Genomic DNA, 26,286 nt, shown 5'->3' with positions numbered 1-26,286 from the left:
CACCGTCGTGGGACTCCATAGAAATCTTGAACATCACCCACACGTGAACGCGCAATAGAATTAACAGACCAGTCTCGTTCACGTGGGGAATTTGCCTGTCAAAACGAAGGGTTTTGATTGGTCCCCAGCACACTGGTTCCACATCAGCCGACGGATCGGTCTATGCTGAGGGCGTATCATCAGCGTTGGACTGGCCTGTCGCTTGATCAATGGCAAGCTGGATTTGATGCTTCAGAGGAGGCATATTAGCCAATCAGAGAGCAATGATGCAGGAATGTTTAGGGGTGTGCCCAATCAATGAGAGGGAAGAACGGCCCCCTCACTGTCTGGTGAGGCCTTCTCAACTTTGATGCAATGATTCCAATCCTTCTGGTTAGGCCATGTTCTGTCTAGTCTTGTCTAGTTCGTATTTCTGTATGCCCTTAATTAATTCTCTTACCTGAGGCAATTTCACAATAACGACACGAAAGTTTTTGCACTTTTTTTTAAACAAAATGTGATGCTTTTACAATTTGTGAAAATTAGCATTACAGTCTCTTTCAGGCACCATGGCAATCCCAGTGCCCTGCATCGTTCAGTCATCAACCAAGTGCAATTGGAAATGTATCCATTGACATCAGGCGAACCTAAAATGCCACCTGCACATAAAACATAAGTGAAGGCTTTTGTGATTACAAAAGCATAAAAAAATACTAAAAAATGCTGGCTTGCTAAGAGAGGTTACAAAAAGATATTCTGTGATCCCAGCATCTGACATTTTTTGTAGTTGTTTCAATGATACACAAATAACAATGAACACAATAATACTCATTCAGTGTTAAATTTACATTTCATTCACAGTGCTCATGAATAATGTCTCCAGTGCCTTGGACCCAGAGTCCAGATTGCAAAAACGGTGGCCTCGTATCTCACTCCATGAAATCCAAGAGCAAATATGTGAGTCGGATACATGCTGTGAAATCACACTGTGTCTTTTTTGCCGAGTCATTATAATAAGGTGCATCAACCTCTAAACCACATGTTTGGACTATGCTTTTATCAAAGGGGCTGTGGTAAGACCTTGATTAAAGCATTAGCCAACACATAGGAAAGGGTGTAGGACACGAATAGGTGGATGTGATTATTTACATTGTATTGCCCAAACATACAAATGAACTGATTCTATGGCTGGTGCACAATGCGGACCATTTAGAAAGGTTCAAATTAATGTTAAAATAAATAAATAAGGGAAGCAGCTAGTATTGCTCATGGTCTCCCTGTTTACCACAAACACTGGCACAGCAACCGGTATACATCTTGTGGGTCTTACCAACAAAGTGGGAATGTATGATGCATCTTTAAACATTCTTTGGCCACAACATCCTTTTTCTGTAAATCTCAATACATTCTGATAAGTAAGTGCTGTATTGTATAGTGGCTGTGTTGGATTCTAAATGCATTGCATGCCAAAGCAGTGCATTGACCTTTTCTAGTTGCAGTAGTAAGCCAAAGCTTGCATAGACATCATAGGTAAGTCATTTGAAGGCTTTTTTTTTCAAAAGAAAAACTCCCCCACAAACTAATATTGGTTTGGGTGTCACATCTTTTCCCGAGGAAAGCATTTCATTTTCTCCTTGACTGTAACATTATGTGACATTATAAGTCAGCCTTCTTTAAAACGATTGCAAACCCCTAAATAAATGTTCCAGTCTCACTGACAAACCTTTTAGTGGCTGATTTGACTGATTCTGACTGACCTTGACGTTGAAAAAAAATGTATTTTGCAACAAGCAGTAGCAACATCTGTCATTATATTTCATCATGGAATTCTTCCCCAATGCCCGATCTTTGGACCTTGTAACGATAAACATGTAACTGACTCATGCATACTGTCATTCTTAAATTATATTTTGCAATATGTTGCATTTTGCAGCGTGATTTAGTATGTTGCAACACACTTTGGCAAATGAAGGACAAGTAATACATATCTCCTATTGATTTAAATACTAACTTACTGACCGACACACATTGAACCTTGAGCTTTACAATGAATCGGCCTTCTCAGTATCAGGCCTTTGACACGCTCCTGAGCTCCTTTGCCTTTATAAAGCCTACATACTGTTTTCACACCTGTTTACATCTCTGTGTATATATGTATTACTACTCATGACGCATATTACTGCATCCCTGTTTACATTACAGTTTACTCATTTTGCAATTACTTTCTACCACAAATATTATTGTATTTAGCCCTGTTTTTACTTTGCACTATTTTATCACTTGGATTTCTTTCTTTTTTTTACTTGTGTGATTTTCAGTTGGAAACTGCCATCTTGGGTTTGAAGACCAGTGTGGAACTTCAACTTGTGTGTTGACGTATTTGCTTACCTGTTCTTATCTTGTGTTGCCTGCAATCCACTGCAACATCTCCTGCCTCTCCTCCCTTTTTTTCTAGCTTAGGTAAGATATACATTTTTTCAATGGGGATATGATGTAAAATATCCTTATAAGCTTGATAAGGCTACACAATTCATTTGTAGATAAAATAAACAAGTTTGACAGGGTTTGGCAGAGACCTCACATTGATACAAGCCTGGGCTTTATATCATCATAATCCTAACATGGTGATTCACTCATTTAAACACTCACTGCTGTACTACCTGAATGTCACTCTGTGTGGAGAAGGATCTTAAATCAAATACATCAATTTGACAGTTATGTATCCAGTAGATGGCGTACTAGTACACAATATGTGAACTGCAAGAATACTGTCCTGGTGTGAATCTATATGGTTGTAGATTAGGCCCGACAGCTATTTTCTGTAATTTGAAGAATGTTATATGTTACAAAGTTTGACACCACAATATTTGTTGAAATCAAAGAGTATGTTATTTAAAAAAAACATGAATTTATTATTGTAGTAAATGTGCTATAATCAGAATCAGAATCAGAAATCACAAACTGTTTATTGTCAAGTATGTTAACATACAAGGAATTTGACTAGGTGATTTGGTATGTAACAGTAAAACACAGTGCAATAGTATGCCATAATGTAAAAATAGAAGATATGAAAAATTACAATAAAATATGGTAACTGCATAGTTGTACCAAAACCCTCAGCAATACTCAATAAGAGGAAGAAATACAATCTCAGAAAGAAGCTTATGGTAAACTAAATTTGTTCTGTATCTGGTGCGTTTAAATAGACTTTAGGCAGGCCTATTTCTTGAGGTATTCACAATTTGTCTGCATTTTAAAAAATATACTATATTTGAATACACATTGAATAATATATGCCAGAAATGTCATAATTCATCTGTACAAAATGTTTCCTGATGAATTAGGATTTCTAAATACTTTCATTGCTGACCGAAAATTACCTTTTTTCATACAGTTTAGTTACATATTGATGTTAGCGTGGACTTGCACACGTTGCGACATGCAAACGTATACACTGTAAGAGACGAGCATCCTTTTTTGTTTCATACACGTTACCCCTTACATCACATGACTTAATCGTGCCACAACGTCATCACCCTTCACGGAAGTCAGCAGTGGCGATGGTGGCGGCCTCATCAGCCTAGCAGCAGGAAGAGGATGTTTGCTTTCAGTGAAATACTAATATCACCTGATTTAAAGCCTTTATAACAGACTGAACTGTCATCGGGGTTTTTTGCTGGGATTAGACGGCGCGTTCCCTCACCCGGACCCCGGCCTCTGTGAGTCTGAAGCAGGGTCGCTGGTGATAAAATGTCCCTGTTCCAGTCGGCACTGGATTTCCTAGCCGGGCCCGGCTTGTCCGGAGCGGCCGGCCGGGACCAGAACGACTTCGTCGGACAAGTCGTGGAGCTCGGTGACATGAAACTGCGGATCAAGAGGGTGATCGCGGAAGGTGAGCTCGTACCACTGCGAGAAAAACGTTGATAAAGTCTTGCGCGGCTAGGCACGCTAGCTAGCTGAACGAGCTAACAAGGCTAGCACTAGTGACATACTTCTACTGGTAGTCAATGACAATAGCGTTTGCACAACTGCAGAGCTATGCGTCACTCAGCAAACACCAGTTGATCAGTTGGTTTCGCGTGTGTCTAACAAGCAGTAAATACATTTTGTGTGTGTGTGTGTGTGTGTGTGTGTGTGTGTGTGTGTGTGTGTGCTGAATGGTCTTGATGAGCTCTAAATCATGATAATAACTGCAGCTACAGACAAGCTGCATTTCACTTGTCCACCAACTCCCAACCCCATAGTTGACTAACGTTTCATAGCCCTCCTCAGACCTTATCGTCAGGCAGCAATACATGTCTGACTCAAGATAGATACCAGAGTTGGGGGGGGCAGAGAGGCATGTCGTGGTAGAGTTAATAAAATACCTGTGATGACAATGTTGTTACCAAAACTACATTCCTACAGCTAGTCAATATGGACAGCGCAGTGTGTGTGTGTGGATAAAAACAACAGCAATATAGTGAATATTGTTTTTTCTACTCACAATGTTTATTCGAAGGACTTATCTGACTTGATGAAAGCCTTTTTGATATATTCCCACAAAAAGGAAACTCCACCTCAGTCATGGTTTTCACTTTTTTTGGGGGGGGGAGGGGATAGTCAGTAACAATCTATAACAAAATTGTTTTTGTTATTCTGCAATCGTAGGAATTATTTCTTTGATATTTTTGTCATATAGCCTACAGATATGCAATGATGATTTCTGGGTAATGTGTATGTTGATATTTTGTTCAATGTGAAGTCTCTATTTGTGGGGTGGGGGGGGCAATACAATGGTGTGTGTGTGTGTGCTTTCATAACTAGTACCTATAGTCAAAAAACAGACACATCTAAGCACCTGCAGAGCTTTGCTGAGTTCTTTCTTGTGACATCAAGGGAGAGATTGGTTGGGAGCCAGTGCTCGTACTTCCCTGAATGCTCCGTTTTTTATCTTTCCTTCACGTGTTTCTGGCTGCAAGGGTGCAGCAGATGAAATGTGTTGATGATGAAACCTCATTTATAATGTGGTTCTTGAGGGTTCTGGAAGGTCTGCATCTGCAAGTTTTTTGTTTACGTGATGCTTTTGAAGTTTGAGTAGTTTGTCAGTTAAAAGCCATCTCAAATTTTAAAAAAAACAAAAAAAAAAGGAGTTATTAGTATATTTACTCTAGCAAGTTGAAGATGTATTGTATTATATATTATATAAAATGAACCACAAAAATACCATCGTCTGAGTTTGAATCTGAAATAACAGCGTGTTTGTTTGTATGTACCAAAGATCGGGTTTCTTTGTGGGAACAGGGATTCTTGCCCTCATTGACAATCTTTCTACACTACTATCATGCATGTTTAGTTACTTGCAATAGTGGCTGGTAGAGCAGACGGTAAATGTGTAACACTAATCTGTATTTTGTGGTGTAGTCTGTTAAAAAGATACAGGCTAAATCAGATTCAACTTCAAATGGTAAATGATTTAGCCACATTTATTTTTACAATCTGCTTTTTAAAATGCAGTGGGATCAGTTAGGCTGAAAATAAGTAAGTTATTGTTCAGAGTCATTAGAGCTTTCAGCATGGTCAGCCCAGTAGGTCAGAGTTTAACTCGTCCATGGTGTGGCTTCAGTGGTTCAGCAGGTAAACTTGCTCCACTTTGAATGTAATTTATTACCTTGAAATTCCTACAACCCTTTAAACAAAGTTGACCATTGTGACACTCATTTTTGAATTAGTCCTCTCAACTAACTGTTGGCTTTTCAGCTAATGTAGTTGGAGGAAAACAACAATCAGGTTGACATTAAAGAAGTCTCTTTGCTGTGTGAACTATCTCTGTCCACCTTACTTGGAACTTGCTGACTAATTCCGACAGATTGCCTCATCACTAGTGCAAGGAAACCGTTTTTTTTTTTGTGAGAAACTGTTTTTCCTTTGTAATTCAAAGTACCCACTTCCATGTCCACTTTTTGCAACTCTCCGACTCATTCTGAGGTATTCGGTCCCAACTGCAGTCTAAATGTATGTGTAGAAAACAATGCCTTTCTTTTAGATGTGGTTATGTTTATGGTAGAAAAACCACAACAGGGGATTGAAAAAAATATCACATTAAAGGCTGCAAAAACATCGATTAACGGGTGGATTTTTGAAGTCTTTAAAATGTGAGAAAATAGTGTGAAATTCCCATGATCACATCGTTCAACTTACATTTATGTAAACAAAGAGGTTTGCAATTAAGAAGCACAAGTTAATGCTTTACATTTTTGCTTGATAAAATTGATAAATGCCATCAGATAATAGTTTCAGCACTAATTTCACTCTGATCAACAGTATAGTCTCTGTGTTGTGATTGACCATCCTCAGCTATGATAGCTGGTTGAAGAGAGGTTAAAGGAGACACACACAAGAGTTTTGAAATCAAAGCAGATTGTAAAACTCCACAATCATTTTACACTAAACTTTCACTCTTTTCAAACGCTCGTCCTGCTCTGTGAAAGGTGTCTTTGTTGTTTTTCCACAACTAGATCTTTGGAGAGAGAATACAATGGCCGGCTGTTACCAGATGGTTCTATTTCTTACGACCATGACTCGTTTCTCTGTCTCCTGAATCAGCCGCTTTGGCAGATAGGCCACACCCACTTCAAAGAATCTGTTTGTGCAGCCCCATAATGCTGTTGGGTACATTTAAGATGTGTTGCTGATGGGGGGGGGAGGTCACTGCACAAGTTGTGGTTATCTTCATTGTTGGAAAGAGAAAACACATTCTCTGTATTCTTCAGGTTAGTGAGGCAGAGATTATTATCTTCACATAACTAAACAGGTTTTTTTGGAACAGTGGCACCTTACGGCCTCTCCTCTGTTGGCGTCTATGTCCTCCTCTGAGCAGGTGAAACAGTAGACGAGGTCTCTTTATTCAGAGCTAGAGTGGATACGCTGTGCTTCATTCCTCATGTATTCCTGTAATTATTTCACACAACTACAAAGAATTTGCCCTGGCAAGATTTAATACGTTTGGGTGTGATGGAATATGTTTTTTTCTTAACGTTTCAGTACTTTGTTGGAGTGGATAAGAGCAAAGGAAATGGACCCTTTTTAGTTTTCAGTCCCTCCCCAATGCGAGCACAAGACAGAGGAAGACATGTGATCCCCACACCGGGGACGGCTGTGCATTCTCACAGCCAAGTCGCTGGCATGGCACGTAAATGTTGCTGAAACAGACAACAAATTATGTTCTGGTTACGCTTTGTGTTGAGTGTTTGTAATGAGCTAAAGTGAGGTCATGCAATAAAACCAGTGTTGTCCCTTAATGCTGAAGAAATAAGGGAGCATGAGCATCAAGTTTGCCGGTTTGAATCCCAGATGAGGTTAAAAAAAATCAAGACTGTCAAAATAAACGCCAGTGGACCCGCCTGAAGAATCTTCCCTCTGTAAATACAGCTTTAAAGATTATAATCTTCAGCGTGCCCATTTAAGTTTTCGCAAACCAAAACAAAGCTTGGTAGTTGATTTACTCTTCACTATGGAAACCTCCCCTCTTGCCCTGTTTGGACTGTGACTTGCTTAAATACATAGACATACACAGACACACTTGATTTAAAAAAAAGTTAGGAAACCAAAGGTTCTCGTCCACTAGCCCAGTGGCTTTTAAATCCTGAAGTAAACGATGAGTCATCACGAGAAATAAATTGTGATGTACAGATGTATAAAATTGTTATGATTATGTATTCATAGTGTCATACTTTGAATATTGAGGCAGTGTACAGATTGTTACTTAACTAAACTATGACCAATGGTCAATTTTAAGTGACTGGGTTCTCCGTAGCACCGATTTGTTCCATCAATTCCATTGTAATTGGAGCAATTTGGTGCCGTTTCATAATAAGAAAGTGTGTCCAATCGAGAACAGTCTCTCCAGCTGTCTGGTTCATTATGAAAGGTCAGAGCACCCTAGCAGGCCCAACTGATTCTGCTACCTCCCTAACATGCCCTTCCATTGAGACAGCACGCACAATACCAAAACCCTGGCCCGTCTAAATGGAACGGAACCATAATTAATGTTATTAATTACACCTGTGTTTTCCCTGCAGTTACATTTGAAAATGTCACTGTCACACATTCAGTGAAACGGTGTCATGGCTCAGCAGTGGCCGGCACGTTAGAGAAGTGAGCTTGTGACAGAGAGGTTGCTTGTGTTGTCTTGTCCTTGAGCAAGGCACTTAAGCGCCAACTTACTCCACTGTGGCTGCTCAATGGCCAACAGATAAGCGTGAGGTTATACTTGGCGGCTTCCATGTTTCACTGTTTATGAGCGTGTGAATCGGAGTGTTGCTGGAGGATTTAGTGCTCTCTGCAGTCATAAGGTACATCTAAATGATCCAGCACCCTGTGGTATCATGCCGGTGTTATCGCCACTTGCATCTGATTTTTTTTTTTTTTTTTTTTTTTTTTTTTTTTTTTAAATCATCACTCAACCCCTTACAACTGACTCATGTGACATAACTTAAGGTGCAATAATGGGCCATTAACTGAACACTCAAGCACAGTTAAAAATCAGCTAATGGATATGTTCCCTTTTATTTTTGGTGCCTTTGTGTTTATTAACTGCCCTTCATGATGTCACAGAGCAGTGACATAAAATACCAAACATTCACATGAAGTGAACTCACACACATTAGAGTACACCAATTATACCGGAACAAATCAGAAGAGTTACATTGCTCATTTTAAGGGCTGAGGGGTGCGTGTACTATTCATGTAGATGTAATTAAGAGTATTGACTTCCTGGCTGCCCTCTGTTTTGTTTTTCTCAGGTGGATTTGCCTTTGTGTATGAAGCCCAGGACATGAGCAGTGGTAAAGACTATGCCCTCAAGGTAAGATGGAGATTTTTGTCTTATTAAAAGATTTCCTGATCACAGAACAACAACAAACTAGGGATGCACCGACTTTTTCAGCCCCGATAGCTGGTCTTAAGATATTGGTACTTGTACTGATACCAGTGTTTAGTTAATAAGCTGTATGCTTTACAGTCCTTTATGTATCAGGCTTGACTTAAACATTGCCTGCTTTCCTAACTTCACTGAACTTAATACATGGATGTACATTTACTTCATTGTTTTCTGTTATTAGAATAAGAAGTCGTACACCAGCAACTTGGTAAAACATCTTCAAAATGAACAGGAATTACAATCGAAGTTTAAACCCTTTAAATGCAGAAACAAATTAAAACTTGAATATGAATTAACTTTCCAGTATATAATGTATAAACTCGTATAATTCAACTGAACAGATCGGCCCCATTGTCACTGGCCTGATATATTTGTATCGGTGCATTCCTCCAAAAAAACAATGGTCTGTGTGTGTGTGTGTGTGTGTGTGTGCTTTTGTTTCAGAGGCTGCTGTCCAACGAGGAAGAGAAGAACAAGGAAATCATACAGGAAGTCTGCTTCATGGTATCCTTTATCATTTCCAGACCACGGTGAAAAGACACTGGTGTTTTTCTTATGATGTCTTTCTGTTTTGACACATAGCAGAGAGCAACATGTGACAGAGGCGAGTTAATCTGTAACTTCTCACTTCACAAGAGTGCAAAGCATCTCCAGCGTTGCATACTGTCATTACTAGATCGCTTGTAGTTTACTGGCAACACCACACAATGTCAGAATGCGCAACACAGGAACTAATATTTACAGTGTTAAACCTTATAATAACAGTGTGGTTTCATGAACACAGACTGCCATGTAGTGTTGGATTCTGTGCTTAAAAGCTCGCCATGTGTTCATTGTTTGAGAGGAAGTGATAAACAGGACATAAGGAAAAATTCTGTGGTTTCCAGGTTTAAAGATACCTTTTTGCAACTAAATGTCAAACCACTAAAGCATCCACTTTCTGTCAATGTCTCTGGAGGGGATTTATTTGATGGAGTTACAGTTTTTTAATCAATGAGATCACTCAGTCAGTGAAGGGAACTAAAAAAAACCTTTTGGCCAGCACAGCAGCTAAAAGGCTGGGACGTCTCTTGTGCTGTTGCACAATAGCTGTTTTCTGCTGTGTAGCACATTGTGAAGGCGCAGGCCTTTTGGTAAACGAAGCACTATGTTCCCTGTACCATTGCAACATTTTGTGTTTTTAGGACATAATTATTTGCATAATGTTTAATGTCGCCGATGCTGATGAGGCAGAAAAAGAGAGGTCGAAAGTCACCAACCATAATCTCCTCCTTGTTTTCACTGGTTGACCAGCGACCTACAGTGCTGTTTTAGAAAACAACAGCTCCTTTGAGGCTTGGCTGTGCATCAAAGTGGATGGCAGAGTAGGTCAATTTAAATTGTTGGAGATATCAACGGCCATGATGACAGATTAAACCGTTTAATTAGACACTTTGATCTTTATCTTACACAACAGCATCCAAAGTGGATGGTAGATTTTGGACTGGCCTGAAGCCAGGCTTGATATCACAGTAGTGTTCTGTTCCTTGACCTGCTTGTTCTATAGAAAAAGCTGTCGGGTCACCCCAACATGGTTCAGTTCTGCTCTGCTGCCTCCATCAGTAAGGAAGAGTCCGACACCGGACAGGCCGAGTTCTTGATCCTCACCGAGTTGTGTAAAGGTAACTTCATATTCATTTTTCCTCACTACTAGTACTAATTCACACATCAAACCAGGTCCAGGACCTGTTGGCTCCATTCCCTAGTAACTCTGAAAAGGCGTGATGAAACGGTTTCCTGTCTGCGGCCTTTCTACTTCCTGTTTTACTTCCTTTCTAATCAGTCTGACTGTTCGTTTACAACAGACTGTGTTGTCATTCATATATTCCAGCTTTGTAAGCAACCTTACTTACCCATGAAAAAGGTTTTAACACTATCCATTCATTTATTGGATGTGTGTGAAGCATCTTTTCTCTATTTGATTAACTTTTTTAATGCATGATACAACACTTTTATCCACAGTGTCCCATATATTTTAACTAACTTACAATCGACCGACAAAGGAAGAAAGGCTTCTGTGTTGTGACAGGTGTTGCTTTCCCCCTTTGTCTGGTGGCTTTTTCATTCAGTCATCTGTTTTGTATCTCTTGTGCCTCAGGTCAGCTGGTGGACTTCATAAAGCGGGTAGAGCAGAGGGCTCTCCTGTCATGTGACACCGTGCTGAAAATCTTCTACCAGTCGTGCCGCGCCGTGCAGCACATGCACAAACAGAAGCCTCCGATCATACACAGGGACCTCAAGGTTCGTTGTTCCTTCCTAGTCGGATGAATGAAGGATGTCTCAAATGATGAGGTATCCATAACATGCAACACAGATGAATTAAATACAACGACTCAGTTTGACAACAGTTTGTATCGAGGGAAACGGATTTTATGCTGAATTTACTATAATTGGGGGCTATTAGCGGCTAAATTCGGGGCTATTGTGATTCCTAATTGGTAATTACATGTGTATTGATTAACATGCAAGCCCTCTGCTTACTTTATCTATTGCAGATTGAGAACCTCTTGATTAGTAACCAGGGCACCATCAAGCTGTGTGACTTTGGCAGCTCCACCACAGTGTCACATTACCCCGACTACAGCTGGTCGGCACAGAAGAGGTCCATGGTGGAGGATGAGGTACGCACGCGCACACTCGAACATCAGCTACGGTTCATCTCAACAGGGCACTTCTTATCCAAAAGAGTCTTGTTCTTTCGTATGATATCGAAATAATCTTTAGTACAGTTTTTACATACATCGACCAAACATATTTCTGAAGTTGTTTTGAACTACATTATCACAAAAACTGATTCATTATTTACATTGGATCAGTGACAACACTGACAGAAACCAGAAACGTTTGATTGAATTAACAGCTCGACGTTCAGGAAGCACCGATCAATCAGGTTAATTATATTTATACCATAACCACACACACACACAGGAGCTTTGCCTCAGATGACCTCAGTATGCAGGACCCCGGAGATCTTGGTTTCTAAATGAAATAATCTGCGTGTCTATCCGGCACCTGTTTTCAGGCTAGTGGCACAATCTTTGGTTTAGATTTGAACAATTTGTTTGTAGAAAGCATGCTTAGCTGTCTGTGTGGGAACACATGACGGTGTGTCTTTTTCATAAAAAAAATAATCAGATGAAGGTTTTTCCCAAAGCATTTTCTTGATTTTACAGATTTTTCTCAGACAAAAAAGTGATGCCTGAGATAGAAGCTAGATTTACCAAGATGTGAGCATAGCTGGATACTTGGCTCTGGTTCTATCTCCTGAAAGACTCCACAGTGGTCCAACAGCTGTGTTTAGTATGGTTGTTGTTTTTTCTGTGTAGATCACGAGGAACACCACTCCTGCGTACCGAACGCCAGAGATGATCGATCTCTACTCCAACTTCCCCATCAATGACAAACAGGACATCTGGGTCAGAGCTTGTACCTTTTTTTTATTTTGTGTCGCCCAATGTCACAGCTAACCCAAGACGATCAAAGATCAAAACATACCGTTTTCTGTTTGGTTGAAAAAACAGCTCAACGCTAACTTATTTTGTCGGGACATTTACGGACATTCATTCATAATGGTGGTTTGAGAGTTTGTTTTTGTCTGTATCGTTTCCATGCAGGCCCTGGGATGCATCCTCTACCTGTTGTGTTTTAAGCAGCACCCATTCGAGGAGGGGGCCAAGCTGCAAATCGTCAACGGAAAATACTCCATCCCTCAGAACGATGTCAAGTACACTGTGTATCACAACCTCATACGTATGTACTTTCAGTCTGTGTCTTCTAGTTTCCGCCTGCCTGTCCCTTTTTATTCTTCCATCCCTCTATTTCTCTCTGCTCGTCTTGCCCACAAGTCACAGTTTGGGATTGCACCGTTAAACGTAACGTTCATATAGACGCAGTAGAGAGAAATGCCATGTCAAGTTGAATATTGGCAGCACCACCAGTAACTTGTTACGGCTAATCCAAGTAGACTAAACAGCTCCACCTGGTGGAAAAGGTAAATATGTATATTTCCTGCAAACAGTGGCACAAAAGTAGTAAGTCTTTACAATTTTCATTATTCACATTGGTTGCTGTGTGTGATTAATGACATTTAAAAAATAATAATTAGTCATATACCTCCTTGATCTCAATATATTTAAGTAAACTAAACTGTGGTCTTGTTCATGAATTGCTTCCTTTATGCATCTACATGTTATTGTCATCCTCATTAACTGTCTCCTCAGATTTTTAACATTTCCTTCTTTTTCCACTGAACCCTTCTCCTCCTCTTCCTCCTCTTCCTCTTCCTCCTCTTCCTCTTCCTTCTGTCCAGGTTCCATGTTGAAGGTGAACCCAGAGGAGCGTCTGTCCATTACAGAGTTGGTCAACCAGCTCCAGGAGATAGCAGCAGCACGCAACGTCAACCCCAAGTCCCCCATTACCGAGGTAGGTGTGCTCATGATTGTGTCCGGTGCTGTTGCGGCGCACTAGATTCAAGAAGTGATACTACAGTAAAATCTCAAGTTGTTATCCTATTACTAGCACATTGGTCATTGGTTTCTCGATTGAGGTTAAAGCCAACAGAGAGCAGATTTTCAGAAATGATCGCCACTGAAATGGAGCAAAGTTGTGGCAGTGGCTGCTGAATTAGTCTGTTCTCCCAGCCAGGAGACGAGGGAGAATGCATTTGAAGGTGCTATCCTAATCTCCAACTGTCTATTAGTGGCTTCAGCATCAGGTATCAGTCTTGAGGAGGTGACAACTTTCACCAAGTGCATTTCAGAGTAAACAAGTTGATTGGCTGAGACACAATCTCAGCTTGTGAAGAGGCTATTGACAGGCCGAACCACACGGGTTCTTCCGCAGTGTGTGTGTGCGCACATGCATGCACACTCATGCACTCTGAAATTGCTGTTGCGGCTGCACTTGCTCAGTCTCGCATGCGACCAACGCGCGCACACGGTGGCGGGCTCAAAGGAGTCTGTATTCTCTTTCCCAGGCTCCTCTCTTCCCAGCTGGCATGGCCCAACGAGACGGAGAGACATAGAGGCGGAAAATCGGTGTAACTGAAATTAGAAAGAAGCTTAAATTCATGCCAATATAGCAGTATTTTGGGTGGCAGAGTGACTGTAAAGGCAAAAAGTTTTATTTTTTTCATCTAACACCCTCAGTAGCTAATTCAGCATAATCAGATTTAAGATTACAGCCAAGGTCATCACAGACTAAGCAGCCACAGCCTCTAATGATTCCTAAACACAAAATCCTGGTACTTAACGCAAAATCCGTAGCCACAGTTGTGATTTAACAGTATTAAAAGCTGATTTCGGTGTCAAAAAAGCTCCAGGTTTACGGTGATTCTCCTATCTTCCAACAGCTTTCTGGTGTGTAGTGTACACATGACTGACTATATAGCTGAGCAAGTGTATGCTACAGTAAAACTATGAATACTTATAGTACTTGGTATTCTTTTCTCTCTTTTCTGGAAATCATACACACATTTGTTCAAACTGAGTTCTTCTGTATCCCAACTCATTTCTTACCAAACTGAGTCCTGATGAGGTTGGTAAACGTGTGCAGAGTGAAGGCAGATTTGGCGATCGCTGATCTGATTAGGGTTAAGAAGTGGTTTCCCTGCCGGACATAAGGAGATTATCATCCTCTACCTTCTTCTCCTCCTCCTCCTCCTCTGCTGCTTCTCAGCACAGACATATGGAGAGGCAGACTGTAAGATGGAGCAGAGAGGAGGGAGAGCAGAAACCATGTGAAGGAAGGGAGCAGACATGGAAGTGAAATATTGAGAGGGAAATACGGAAGACTTCTGAGGGGAAGCGAGACGCAGAGTCCGTCTGGCTGCTTTAACGCAGTCCCGTTCACATCTATTTCTGTTCTTTGCTGGAATGTAATTTTGTATTTTTGGTATTTTATCCCATTTTTTTTAAGATGGCAATTTTTTGCATTTCTAAGGAAGATTTGTCTTGAACATCTTCGAGTGCTGGCTGTTTCTTTTGGTCAACGTAGTCTTCATTGTGTTGACTTACCTGTTGTTGACTTACCTGCTACAATGTTGAGCGCGTACCACTGTTGGCGCCCCGTGTATGACGGCTATGAATGTCTGCAGCTGCTGGAGCAGAACGGAGGTTTTGGCAACAACGGAGCCCAGCCGCCCATGCAGATCCACAACGTCCAGAACAATTCAGGTACAGGATTGTTTGGATGACAATATCATGCTCTCTTTGGATTTGGGACGGTGTTTGTTTCGAGTGTTCATTGTTTCGTGTGTTCACACTTAAGGTGGGGAGAGTGAAGTTAAAACCTCTATGAAACAGAGCAGTGGTGTTATATCGGTGTTTCTAAAAGTGAAATTCAGCAACTCATTGATTTGCTGTATAAACCTATAAATCCATAAGGACCCTTTGGCATATCCACATGCTGCAATCTAACAAACTGGCAAAAATAACTACATTTTATTACTTAGGAACAGCCATGCAGCTGGTTTTTAAATTGTTCTTCTGAGGTGTGGCTGAGGAAAACACTTCATTTCACTAAACTGCTCTTTGTTTTGTTTTTTATAACCCCAAATTTCTAATCGGGCTGGAAAACATTTTAACACGCACATATCCACACACCCCAGACATCCCCCGTATCTCATGAGTGTTAGACGTGGTAATAAGTAATCAGGTTAGTTCACCTATAACAACCCAAACCAAAGAAGCTCCTCCTCCTTAGACCAAGGGGGATCAAGACCAGCAGTCAGTAGGTCATGATCCTCATACGTGTTCCAAATTGTGGTGACTGTTGGTGATTTCCAACCCTACAGTATGTCTCAAGCAGATTAAAGCAAAGTATGCAAGCTCTGTAAATTGATAATTCTTCTGTTATTCGGATATCTGAATAAAAATTAAGAGCACACGCTGAAGGTAACTGGTGAGAAAATAATAATATTTCTGTTCTTTTTAAATCTCTACTTCTATCTAAATGAGCATAATGGTATTTTCTACATACACAACCAACTCTACATACACACATGCAGGCTGCGTACTGTCACTGCACATTAAGAGGATTTCTGCATGGCCAGTCAACCATCTGTCTAAGGGCAGAATATGTTTGCTCTCTCCCTTGAGGAGTAACTCCAGTCCTCCTGTCCATCCACACTATCAGATCTGGCCAATACATAATGTTGAGTCATCTGCCTGTTGTTGTATCTCAACATCTGGCAGCTCCACCACAGCTGAAAGCAAAAGATTGAATCCCATCCATTGACCTCAAAGTTAAAGAGAGGATTTGTTGAACCACTTCTTAATGCCATTAAGTGTCTGTATGTGAGTGATTGTGTTTATCATGAGTGTGGGAATGTGCCTATATACCCACATCTAAAATCATAGAATATGCATTTTACTTTTTAATAACTTCTTTTTGGTTATGCTTTTCTAATCAGTCATTTATTGTAGCTTCATAAACAGATGTTTTCAGGTCTATTCATGAGATGGTAAATAAAAAATACAAATATACACATTTTGCCCACTGTTTCATGCAAAGATCGCATGAATGTTTTTGATGTCATTGTTGGTTATTAAACTTTGATCCTGATTTCCTAATGTCAGTGTTCTGACAACGTCTGGACATCTATAATTTCAGCATTCTCTCTCTTCCCCCACGATGCCTTTAGGCATATACGATCCTGATCAGTCGGGCAGCGGGATCTTGGACATCTTAAGGGGAGGAACGGAGCGCTTCCTGACCAACATAAAGGACACTTCCTCTAAGGTCATCCAGTCAGTAGCCAGGTAAGGTGCTCCAACCTTGTTGTCGTGATTATCATTGTTGTATTTTTCCGTTTGCGGTCTTAATCTTTCATTTAATCTTTATCATCATTACAGATCAGTTGGCACTCACTGTGGGTTGTTTTTTTTCACATAACCTCACATGTGTTGCTGAATTGATCTCATGGTTCACATTGTGTTTATGTTACATTCGGAGTTGACCGAACACTCGGTTAAACTTTTCACATTTTACTCTGGCTACTTTAACTTCACATACGTATATTTGTTACTTATTTAACCCCAAAAAAATCCCACCACCGCGTATTTAAAATATGCACTCATGGTCTGGAATTATTATATCGACATCCACCAAATGGCATAACATTTTTCTAAACATTACTGTTGGCCAATTATCAGTCATTACGTTGCATCACAGTTGCATTAACCTGAAGTAAATGTAGATGATTGTACACCTGCAAATTGTCTACGTAAGCAATCATACTCATACCTACCCTGCCCCCAGATTTACCTTTTCAAAAGGAACATTTTGCTTCTTAGCTGTCTTTGACCAACCACTGGCATACGAGTAAGTCAGTGAAATGTGGGAATAATCTAGGTACACTTCATCATCATCATCATTGAGAATGATTGTTGATGTTAGAGACGGGACACCTCTAGTGACCGATATGTATAAAAGAGTTGAGAATAAGCAAAGTGTTCCTTTAACAGCCTCTCTATCCATATCCTTTAAAGTTTGATGTTTCATTTGGCTATTCTATCATCGGTTTGTTCCATTTGTTTGGTCGTTTTGTTTATTTTTTTTTGTTGTTTCTTTTCTCTGTCCCAATCCCTCATGGTCCCACTATGTGTCCATCACCTAGCAACCCGAGGTAAATATGGGTCGGTGAACTGCGTCAACTTTGTGCGTCGCTCTGTGTGCTCCTGTAGTCTGTGTTTGATTTAGAGGAAGAGAAACCCTACTAAGCCTTTTTTGCTGTGCCGTGTCCGCCATCACAGCTTGCTGATCCTAACATTACACATTCAGTAATTCAGTTGAATGAATGCAGAGCGGGATGTGAATGGGACAGTTGAGTATCATTTTAAGAGTGAATGATGGCTCCAGATGATTGGAAAGTGATATCGGTCAATGATGAAGCAAGTTAAACATATTCTCTATCCATGGTACAGGAAATGAATGGGCCCGTCGGCAACATGGTGCACATTAAAGAGCTGGTTTTGGTGTAGCAATGATGACCCTTGTTTGAAAGGTGCATTATACCGAACTGCTTGAGACAATTCTTTATGAAGTTAAATAGCAGAAAGCAGTGCAAATGCAACATCCCTCAAAGTGTTGTGGTCTGTTAAAAAGCTTATTTTAGTAGCCCTTGTCATATCGATCAGATAATTTGTAACGACAAAAGTGTTTTTGCCACTTTTAGCTGTTTGAAGCAGACAGCATCATCCATAGCCTAATTTGATGGTTCCCAACCTTTTTGGATATAAGATGTAACCCCGTGCCCTGTCAGGTAAACTCAAGCACATCCTCGATACCTCCATTCCATTACTGTAAGCTAACTATTTTCAACTGTTCATACATTTCTTTGAGCCATGTCAAATTCAACATTAATCTGTTACTTTAAGCTAACTGCACTACCTGTTTTAACCATGTATCCAATCATTTGAGCTAACAATTTGAATCCTAGTTGTAGGTATCTATTTTAACCATTTCTTCACGTCTCTGATCGCTTTCTAACTTTTCATGCATTGGCACCACATGACTGTCGGATGTTAAAGTTTAAACACCTGAACGTTGTGTTATTTGTTCATCATTTTTTTTGTACCTCCAAGCAACTCCAGATGTGTCTCTGGTTGAGAATCACGTTCCTATATGAATGACTGAATGAATGATTGAGTGGTAGTTCAATTCAATATGACTCCACTGCTAACTAAATCACCATTTTCCGCTATATGTGTCTAAACCAGCATCGCCTGTCTGTCCTGACACCATACAGATAAAATGTGTCATCAGCATAGATAGATTAATCTCATTGCTTGGCCTACAGGTTGTTTGTGTGTACTCAATTTTAATAGTTATTGGGAATCATTTTGTGTTGTTTTTGCTATTGTCATCGCTCCAATATGATTAATTTTGCTGTTAAATCCAATGTCGCCTACTTTCCACATCAATTAACTGCCAATAATATTTACCACCAAAGAGCTATTGGCAGTAATGATCCTCCTAGATGTATTCCCATGCAACAGCAAGCATCTGCTAGATGCATGTGCTACATTTAAAAACTGAGAAAACGAAAACTTAAAACTTTCTTAAGTCAAATTTGCATGATTGTGGGACAGCCTTCATTAAAACAGGTTGAAAATCTGTGTGGTAGCCCTGGCAGAGTTTCCCCATTCAGGCGTCGGTTAGTAACATCTCCATCCTGCAACAGAGTCAGTACATCATAAATAATACAAAGCTTTCTTGTTTCCGAACCAGTTTGCGTTATCAAGCTTTGTTAATTGGCTATATTTGTGTCTCCCAGACATCGTCAAACTGTTTATTTCTTGTGGTGAATTGTGTTTTTCCTCCCTGTATCTACTCCTTTCATAAGTGCGCTTGTAATTTCCTCTTACAGCTACGCCAAAGGGGACCTAGATATTTCATACATCACCTCCAGAATAGCAGGTAGGCATAATACCCGTCATAAAACTTACTGACACATGTTTAACCCTCTCTTACTTCACAACGTGATTCCATTCAGACATGGCTTAAGTGACGTGCTGTGATATAATGTCTTAAATTAACATTTTCAGAAAGGGATAAACCTTTGATGTAATAGTTACACATGTTTCTCTGTATTTGTGTGTGTGTGTGTGTGCGTGTAGTCATGTCCTTCCCTGCAGAGGGGGTGGAGTCAGCGATAAAGAACAACATTGAAGACGTCCGTCTGTTCCTGGATTCACGTCACGCTGGCCACTATGCTGTCTACAACCTCTCCAAACGATCCTACAGGCCTTCTCGATTCCACAACAGGGTATGAAGTGTGTGTGAGTGCGAGTGCATGAGTGTTTGTGCAAGCACCTATATGGTGGGTAGATGCATATCCATGTGACATTACCAAACTCCCTTGGGTATGGCAGTCATTGCTGTGAGTGGATTGTTTGTTTACTATGATACATGGGTTTATTATTGCCACAGTAATTGCTTTTGTTAAAGTAGGGTTATCCTTTCACTTGTGTGCAGCTGAACAAGGTTCCTGTTGTATTCAGGGGTGTGTCATTGTGTGTCTGTGTTTGTAGGTTTCAGAGTGTAACTGGCAAGTGCGCCGTGCCCCCAACCTCCGCAGTCTCTACAGTGTGTGTAAGAACATGCATCTATGGCTCAAACAAGACCAGAGGAACATCTGTATAGTACACTGTCTGGTAAGTAGGACTTAGGCCTTCATGTATGCTCAGATGAGGAGAGGTCATGACTCAAGTAGATGATGAGGATAAAAATAAGGAGGACGACACATGCAATATCCTTAACTGTTACCTCCATCTTTTCGTCTCTGTAGGACGGCAGGGCAGCGTCGGCGGTGGCAGTTTGCTCCTTCCTGTGTTTCTGTCGCCTTTTCACCACAGCTGAGGCCGCTGTCTACATGTTCTCAATGAAACGCTGCCCGCCTGGCATCGCACCCTCACACAAGAGGTAGAATCACGGAAGAGATCCTCAACAACCCCAAAACTTCAATGGTTACCAAAAAACAAAGCTGAGAATACAGGAGCCTGATCTTGCTTTTGATCGTTGCAGGTATATAGAGTATATGTGCGACATGATGGCAGAGGAGCCCATCGTCCCCCACAGCAAGCCCATAATGATTCACTCCATCGCCATGACCCCCGTGCCGCTGTTCAACAAGCAGCGCAGTGGGTGCAGGCCGTTCTGCGAGGTTTATGTTGGAGACGAGCGAGTCCTCACCACATCACAGGAGTACGACAAGATGAAGTACGTTTATGTATGCTCAAGAATGAAGTTCAGGTTTCCCTCAATAGAAGAAGTAAAAACAATGTTCCTGTTCATCATCGTCTCTCTCACTCTTTTGCTCCGTCCAGGGATTTCAAGCTGGAGGACGGAAGAGCGGAGATTCCCCTCAATGTGACGGTCCAAGGAGACGTACTGGTGGTGATCTACCACGCAAGATCTACACTGGGAGGACGTCTACAGGCCAAGGTACACACACATCAACACGCATCAACTGTCGGCACATTCTTTAGAAATAGAAGCTTATTTTAAACTCTATGTTGTGTTCCAGATGGCATCCATGAAGATGTTTCAGATCCAGTTCCACACAGGCTTTGTCCCCAGAAATGCGACCACGGTCAAGTTTGCCAAGTATGTACACCATTTTTCGAAATGCAATGCTTTTAACTGAACAAGATCATTGTCAAAGCTTTAAATTTCTTATCGCCTGTACAATAATATCAACTACATCAGATTTCTTTATTTTCTAATTAACTCTTGAAATGTACTCTCTCCATAAGTTCTTGTTTCCAATCTATCTGATCTCCTGCCAGGTATGACTTGGATGCCTGTGACATCCAGGAGAAGTACCCAGACTTGTTCCAGGTCAACTTGGACATCGAGGTGGAACCCAGAGACAGACCCAGCACCAAGACCCCGCCTTGGGAGGGCTTTCAAACCAAGGGCCTCAACCCCAAAATCCTTTTCTCCTCTCGTGATGAGCAGCAGGAGATCCTCAGCAAATTTGGTAGGTGACATTGCTTTATAGAAGCCCGGCTCTGGTGTTAGGAGTGTTACGCTTCTCAGTTCACTTATATATCGGACATCTTTCTTCTTTTCTGCCTTCAAGCCCACTGGATGTGTGTTTTTCTTTTTTTTCTAATTCACATATAAACTAAACTTAGAACCTTAATCACTACAGGTAAGCCCGAGCTGCCTCGTCAGCCAGGTTCCTCCGCTTTTTACGACTCTGAGTCACCCCAGCCGGCTCAGACCCCAGAAGGCTCCAATGCAACAGAAACAGAATCTCCTGTGAGCACTGATGGCAACGCCAACAACTTTTTCCAGACCCTGGATTGGGAAGGTACTCGTGAAAATCATCTTGATTTTGCCCCGTTACAGCCTTAGTGTTCTAGTTGTTGTCCTCTATTTTAAAGAAGGGGACAGTGCTACTCATTTAGTTCACTGCATTCATTTTCCTAGAGCCTTAAAAGTTCCACTGACCATCTTCTTGCATTTGTAGATGTGAGTGGCCCTCAGGATGCGACAGACAGTCAAGGAGGGGGATCCATGAATGACCAGGAGGACCTAAGTGATCAATCAGAAGGAGAGTCCTACTCTTATTCTGCCCCCGGTGGGGAGCCGCTGTCACGTGACCCCAGCGAACCACTGTTTGATGCTGACTTCCAGGTGGGGATAATCTTGGATGGCTGATTATATAAACACATTATAACTTCCTTTATAATGCGCCCTGAGTTTTATGACGTAGGAATTACTTTATTCATTTTTGGTGTCCCTTTTCTCCCCCTCAGAGCTCCCCTCCTGCAGCCCAGGAGTCGCCTATCGGGGACACAGCTGACCTCCTGGGGTTAAACTCGGACCCTTCCATGTCCTCAACCTCCTCCTCTGCTCCTCATCAAGTAGTCCAGGGAGGACTGAAAGCTGCATCCAGCAACAGCGACCTCCTCAACGACCTGTTTGCCCCCCCTGCTGGTGAGGCAGGAGCAGTGCAGGAAGACTTGTTCTTCAGTGAGCCAGCCACTGGGGCCACACCAGACTCAAAACGTAAGCGCAAAGGCTCAATACATGCTGACTGCATTGTTGCAAAAAAAATACTTTCCAGTTATCCATAATGCATAATTCTCCCTCTATCTGCAGCCATGGGCGACCTGTTTGATCCGTTTGGGATGGGGTCTGGCTCCGGCGTTGGTGCCACTGTGGGTTCATCTCGGCAGGCCCCTGGACCGGACCTGTTTGGAGACCTGTTGAGTTCTGAAGGTTCAGCTCACAGTGACCCTACTCCTGCTCCAAACAAAAGCCTTTTCAACCTCAGTAAGTACATCAGCTGTTGTGACACCACTCCGCGTTATGTCTCGGTCTGCTTTGAGGAGGTATGAGTGATAACACACACCTTACTCCAACTCAGCAGCAACAAACCTACAGCACCATCGAGTCATCTCAGATTTGTTGGACAAACCGTTTTCCTCTTTTCAATAAACACTTAATTTAGGTGTCACATTCCACTTCCTATGGAAACATGCAAACCAAACGTACTTGGTGATACTCTGGATGTTTTTGTCCTAACAGATAAAGTAGTGAAGGATGCCCCTAAGATGACATCATCAGCCAGCCAACCAGACCTGCTGGGTGGGTGGGAGAGCTGGGCAGCTGGCACCACCGCTGGCATGAGCGCCACCACCAGCAAACCCAGCTACACCAACACAGGTGAGTGAAGGAACTGAAATGTAGGGGTTTGTGGCTGACTCAAAATATGAGTGGTCAGTTTTGTACTCGCATATTTTTTTTTACTGTGTCTGTAGCTTCTGGCGTTGCGTCTATGTCGAAGGCCAAGTCTCAGACCTTTGATCCTTTTGCCGACCTGGGAAACCTGGGTTCCAGTTTACCAGGTAAGAGGCCTGGTCCCATATCCAACCACCTGTTGTGGCGAAACAAATAGAAACATATAAACTGATGAACTCGTAAATCTATAAATGAATCTCAAGTTAACCATCCTCCATGTTTTTGCAGGTTCCTCCAGCAGTAATTTTTCGGAGCCTTCTTTTAGCGCAAAAGCTACATCCTCCTCTGCTAAACCTCAAGCCCAGCCCTGGCAGTCTGGAAGACCCGCCTCAGCCCAGAAAAAGCCTTGGATGTCCGGATCAGGACCTGGGACGGGACCTAAAGCATCATCTGCCTCTCAGTCTGCAGGCACGCAGGCCCTCAAACCCAACTACAACCTCAACTTCACCAGTGTCATCGGTGGGAGAGAGGACAGAGGAGTTCGTGGGCCTAGTTTCGGTAAGCGACATAGAGTCGAGGGGGAAGGATTTGTTTCAGGAGTTGGGATCATATCTATGTTTGATTTTCTAGTTATCACTGAAATACAACTTATAGAAATGAATAAATGTGATTAGTTTGTCATATTTATGTACAGTATTGTATTCTCTGTTCTGTATTTTGGTGCAAACTCTTCTTGGGAATTGAGCCAAAGTTCTCCATAAAGATTTAATTTCTGTGTGCCGTGTTGTGACGCAGGCGCCAAGCCGAAGGTAAAGGAGGACGATTTTGAGGACCTGCTGTCAACTCAGGGTTTTGCCTCTCGGCCTGATAGAAAGGGACCAAGGACCATCGCTGAAATGAGGAGACAGGAGATCACGAAAGACATTGATCCACTTAAATTACAGGTAACAAACCAAATGCATAATACAAAGGACATTTTACACGCTGAGAAACACATTCTTCAGTGGATGAAATATGAAAAGTGAAAGAGCAGTCCTTGCCTGTCTGGCATTACCACCACTGAGTCCCCTTATCCGTCTGTCCTGTCTCTCGCCAAAAGAGCTGATTAGATAGACCAACATGGCACCTTTTGGCCAGTGATACTCGGAGCTGACTGTAGCCTCCAAGTGCTGATCAGTGTTTGTGCCTTTTCTTCATGGTGAAAGTGGTAACGGTTTATTTCATTGTCGTGCTGCAGATCTTGGACTGGATTGAGGGGAAGGAGCGAAACATACGAGCGCTGCTGTCAACTCTAAACACTGTGCTGTGGGAAGGTGAGACCCGCTGGAGGCCTGTGGGCATGGCTGACTTGGTGACACCTGACCAGGTGAAGAAGTTCTACAGGAAGGCTGTGCTGATTGTCCACCCGGATAAGGTACAGTATAACAATTACAGTTATTGCAACCCTTCATCTTAACTGTCCTTTTATTATTTATTCATTGGCAAACTCTTCTATCTCTCTCTGCAGGCAACAGGCCAGCCTTATGAACATTACGCTAAGATGATCTTCATGGAATTGAACGACGCCTGGTCAGAGTTCGAGAACCAGGGTTCCAAAGCACTCTTCTAAAACCCTGGTCTGGATCCCAGCTAGACCAGACCAGACTGGACTGGACTGGATTCGGCCTAACCAAACAAGAGTTAGACTGAGCCAGATTGGACAGGACTGAGCCCACATTGGGCCTTAGGGGGCGCAGAGCCTCTGAGAGGTGTCCTCTCTACCATTCCCTTCACTCCCTTCTTTACTTTCTTCTGTTTCTACAGTCAAGGAAAAAGATCTTTTTGCCTCATGTCCGGCTGTAGGGAAAATGTCCTCACTGGTTCATAAACAGCCAGTAGAATAAACATTGTGATAGTTCTTTAACTCACTGCCTACCTGTACGTCTGCTTGAGTTGGTGATGCTGCAAACATCTGGAGGGAAGAATGGGTGACAATCACACGAAGAAGACAGAATGGAAAATAAATCGGATAACACAAGCTGATTATCTTAACAGTGGTATTCAGATAAGAAGATGTAATGACCCCACACTAATATAATGCTGGTAAATTTTGTCTGTGGCTGGTAAGTTTGTCATTTTGTGTCTGGCACTTTTGCAAACAACCAGTCATTTTGCTGACTGGAACATTGGCTGTACATTTTTCAGCATGCCAGACGATCTGGAAGTATTGTTTTTAAGCTTTGTTGCCTCGAAGAATAGTGAACGTTGCAGATGAATCGTAGAACAAACCAGCCACAGCAACCAATGGACAAAAAAAAATAAGAAATAAACTTCTACCCTGCCGCTAATGCAGAAGCAGGATTAAAATCTCAATGATTTTGAAGATGGATCTGTTGATGATACCCATTCATTCTTTGAAGTGCTACTGCTGCACCTTTTTGTGGTCAACAGTCGGTTGGGTTTGTTGTTGAGCCATTTCCTCATCGGAAAGACAAGACTATTGCCTGCTGAACACTACTAGTGCTGCTTCTACCGTTACAGTTCCTGCTACACACACACACACACACTCCTCAGATTGATGTTGAAACCTGCATCCCGAGCTTCTGACAAAGGAGCTGAACTTGTTTTGGAGCCCCATATAAACCTAAGTGGGCAGTCTGTTGTTTTTGAAGTGCTCTTTTAATTCCACCCACTCAGGCTATACTGTGTAGCTAACTGCATGCTGTCCCACACCAAACCTCTAAACAACAGGAAGTAGGTGTGTCTGATTTCAAACCAGGTTAGTCCGAACAGCCGGGGGGCTCTTTTATTGAAGTGCTCTTTTTTTTTCTTTTTTTTTTTTTTTTTTTCTTCCTTGTAGCAGAAGCAGAAAGAGTCCACCGGCCTGATTACGCCGGGTGGCAGCGCTCGCACTGCTCATTGCTTTTGAGCATCTCTGTCATCACTGTCATTAACCCCTTCCCTTTGTCTCTGTAAGCCCCGCCGTCCGCCAGCGCCTAGTTCAGTGGACTTTTTTTTTTTTTTTTTTTTGTCAGTGCATAGGAGGAGATCACAAAGTGACGGAATGAAAAGAGAATATGGTTGAATTAATCTGGTTGCTCTTAGTTTTACTCCAAGAGGTTTTTTTTGGGGGGTTCATTCTGAACTTTGAGCTTTTGTCAGTGAATCATCAC

At 41.8% G+C, this 26,286-nt stretch overlaps 1 protein-coding gene across 2 annotated transcripts; it reads left to right on the top strand.

The window, feature by feature from the left end:
• Positions 1-3,510: 3,510 nt before the first annotated feature.
• gak (cyclin G associated kinase) lies at positions 3,511-25,752 on the top strand. Of its 2 annotated transcripts, XM_031849146.1 has the most exons (30): positions 3,511-3,871; positions 8,763-8,824; positions 9,344-9,403; positions 10,446-10,560; positions 11,037-11,179; positions 11,434-11,559; positions 12,265-12,354; positions 12,553-12,688; positions 13,248-13,360; positions 15,033-15,111; positions 16,581-16,698; positions 17,556-17,564; positions 19,308-19,357; positions 19,558-19,706; positions 19,972-20,094; positions 20,229-20,362; positions 20,465-20,659; positions 20,767-20,884; positions 20,967-21,046; positions 21,229-21,422; positions 21,597-21,758; positions 21,918-22,084; positions 22,207-22,459; positions 22,553-22,726; positions 22,982-23,119; positions 23,215-23,301; positions 23,423-23,692; positions 23,930-24,078; positions 24,372-24,548; positions 24,642-25,752. In XM_031849146.1, exons 1-30 carry the CDS (start codon positions 3,730-3,732, stop codon positions 24,741-24,743), a joined length of 3,915 nt encoding a protein of 1,304 aa, XP_031705006.1. In that variant the 5' UTR covers positions 3,511-3,729; the 3' UTR covers positions 24,744-25,752. The 2 variants fall into 2 exon arrangements, with proteins under 2 accessions (XP_031705006.1, XP_031705007.1); XM_031849147.1 differs by lacking the exon at positions 17,556-17,564.
• The last annotated feature ends 534 nt before the right edge of the window (positions 25,753-26,286 follow it).

Source organism: Anarrhichthys ocellatus, unplaced genomic scaffold, assembly GCF_004355925.1.
Source record: "Anarrhichthys ocellatus isolate YVR2014 unplaced genomic scaffold, GSC_Weel_1.0 scaffold9, whole genome shotgun sequence".
Classification (NCBI taxonomy): Eukaryota; Metazoa; Chordata; class Actinopteri; order Perciformes; family Anarhichadidae; genus Anarrhichthys; species Anarrhichthys ocellatus.
The sequence above is the reverse complement of the archived record's forward strand: the minus strand, read 5'-3'. Positions and strand labels throughout refer to the sequence as shown.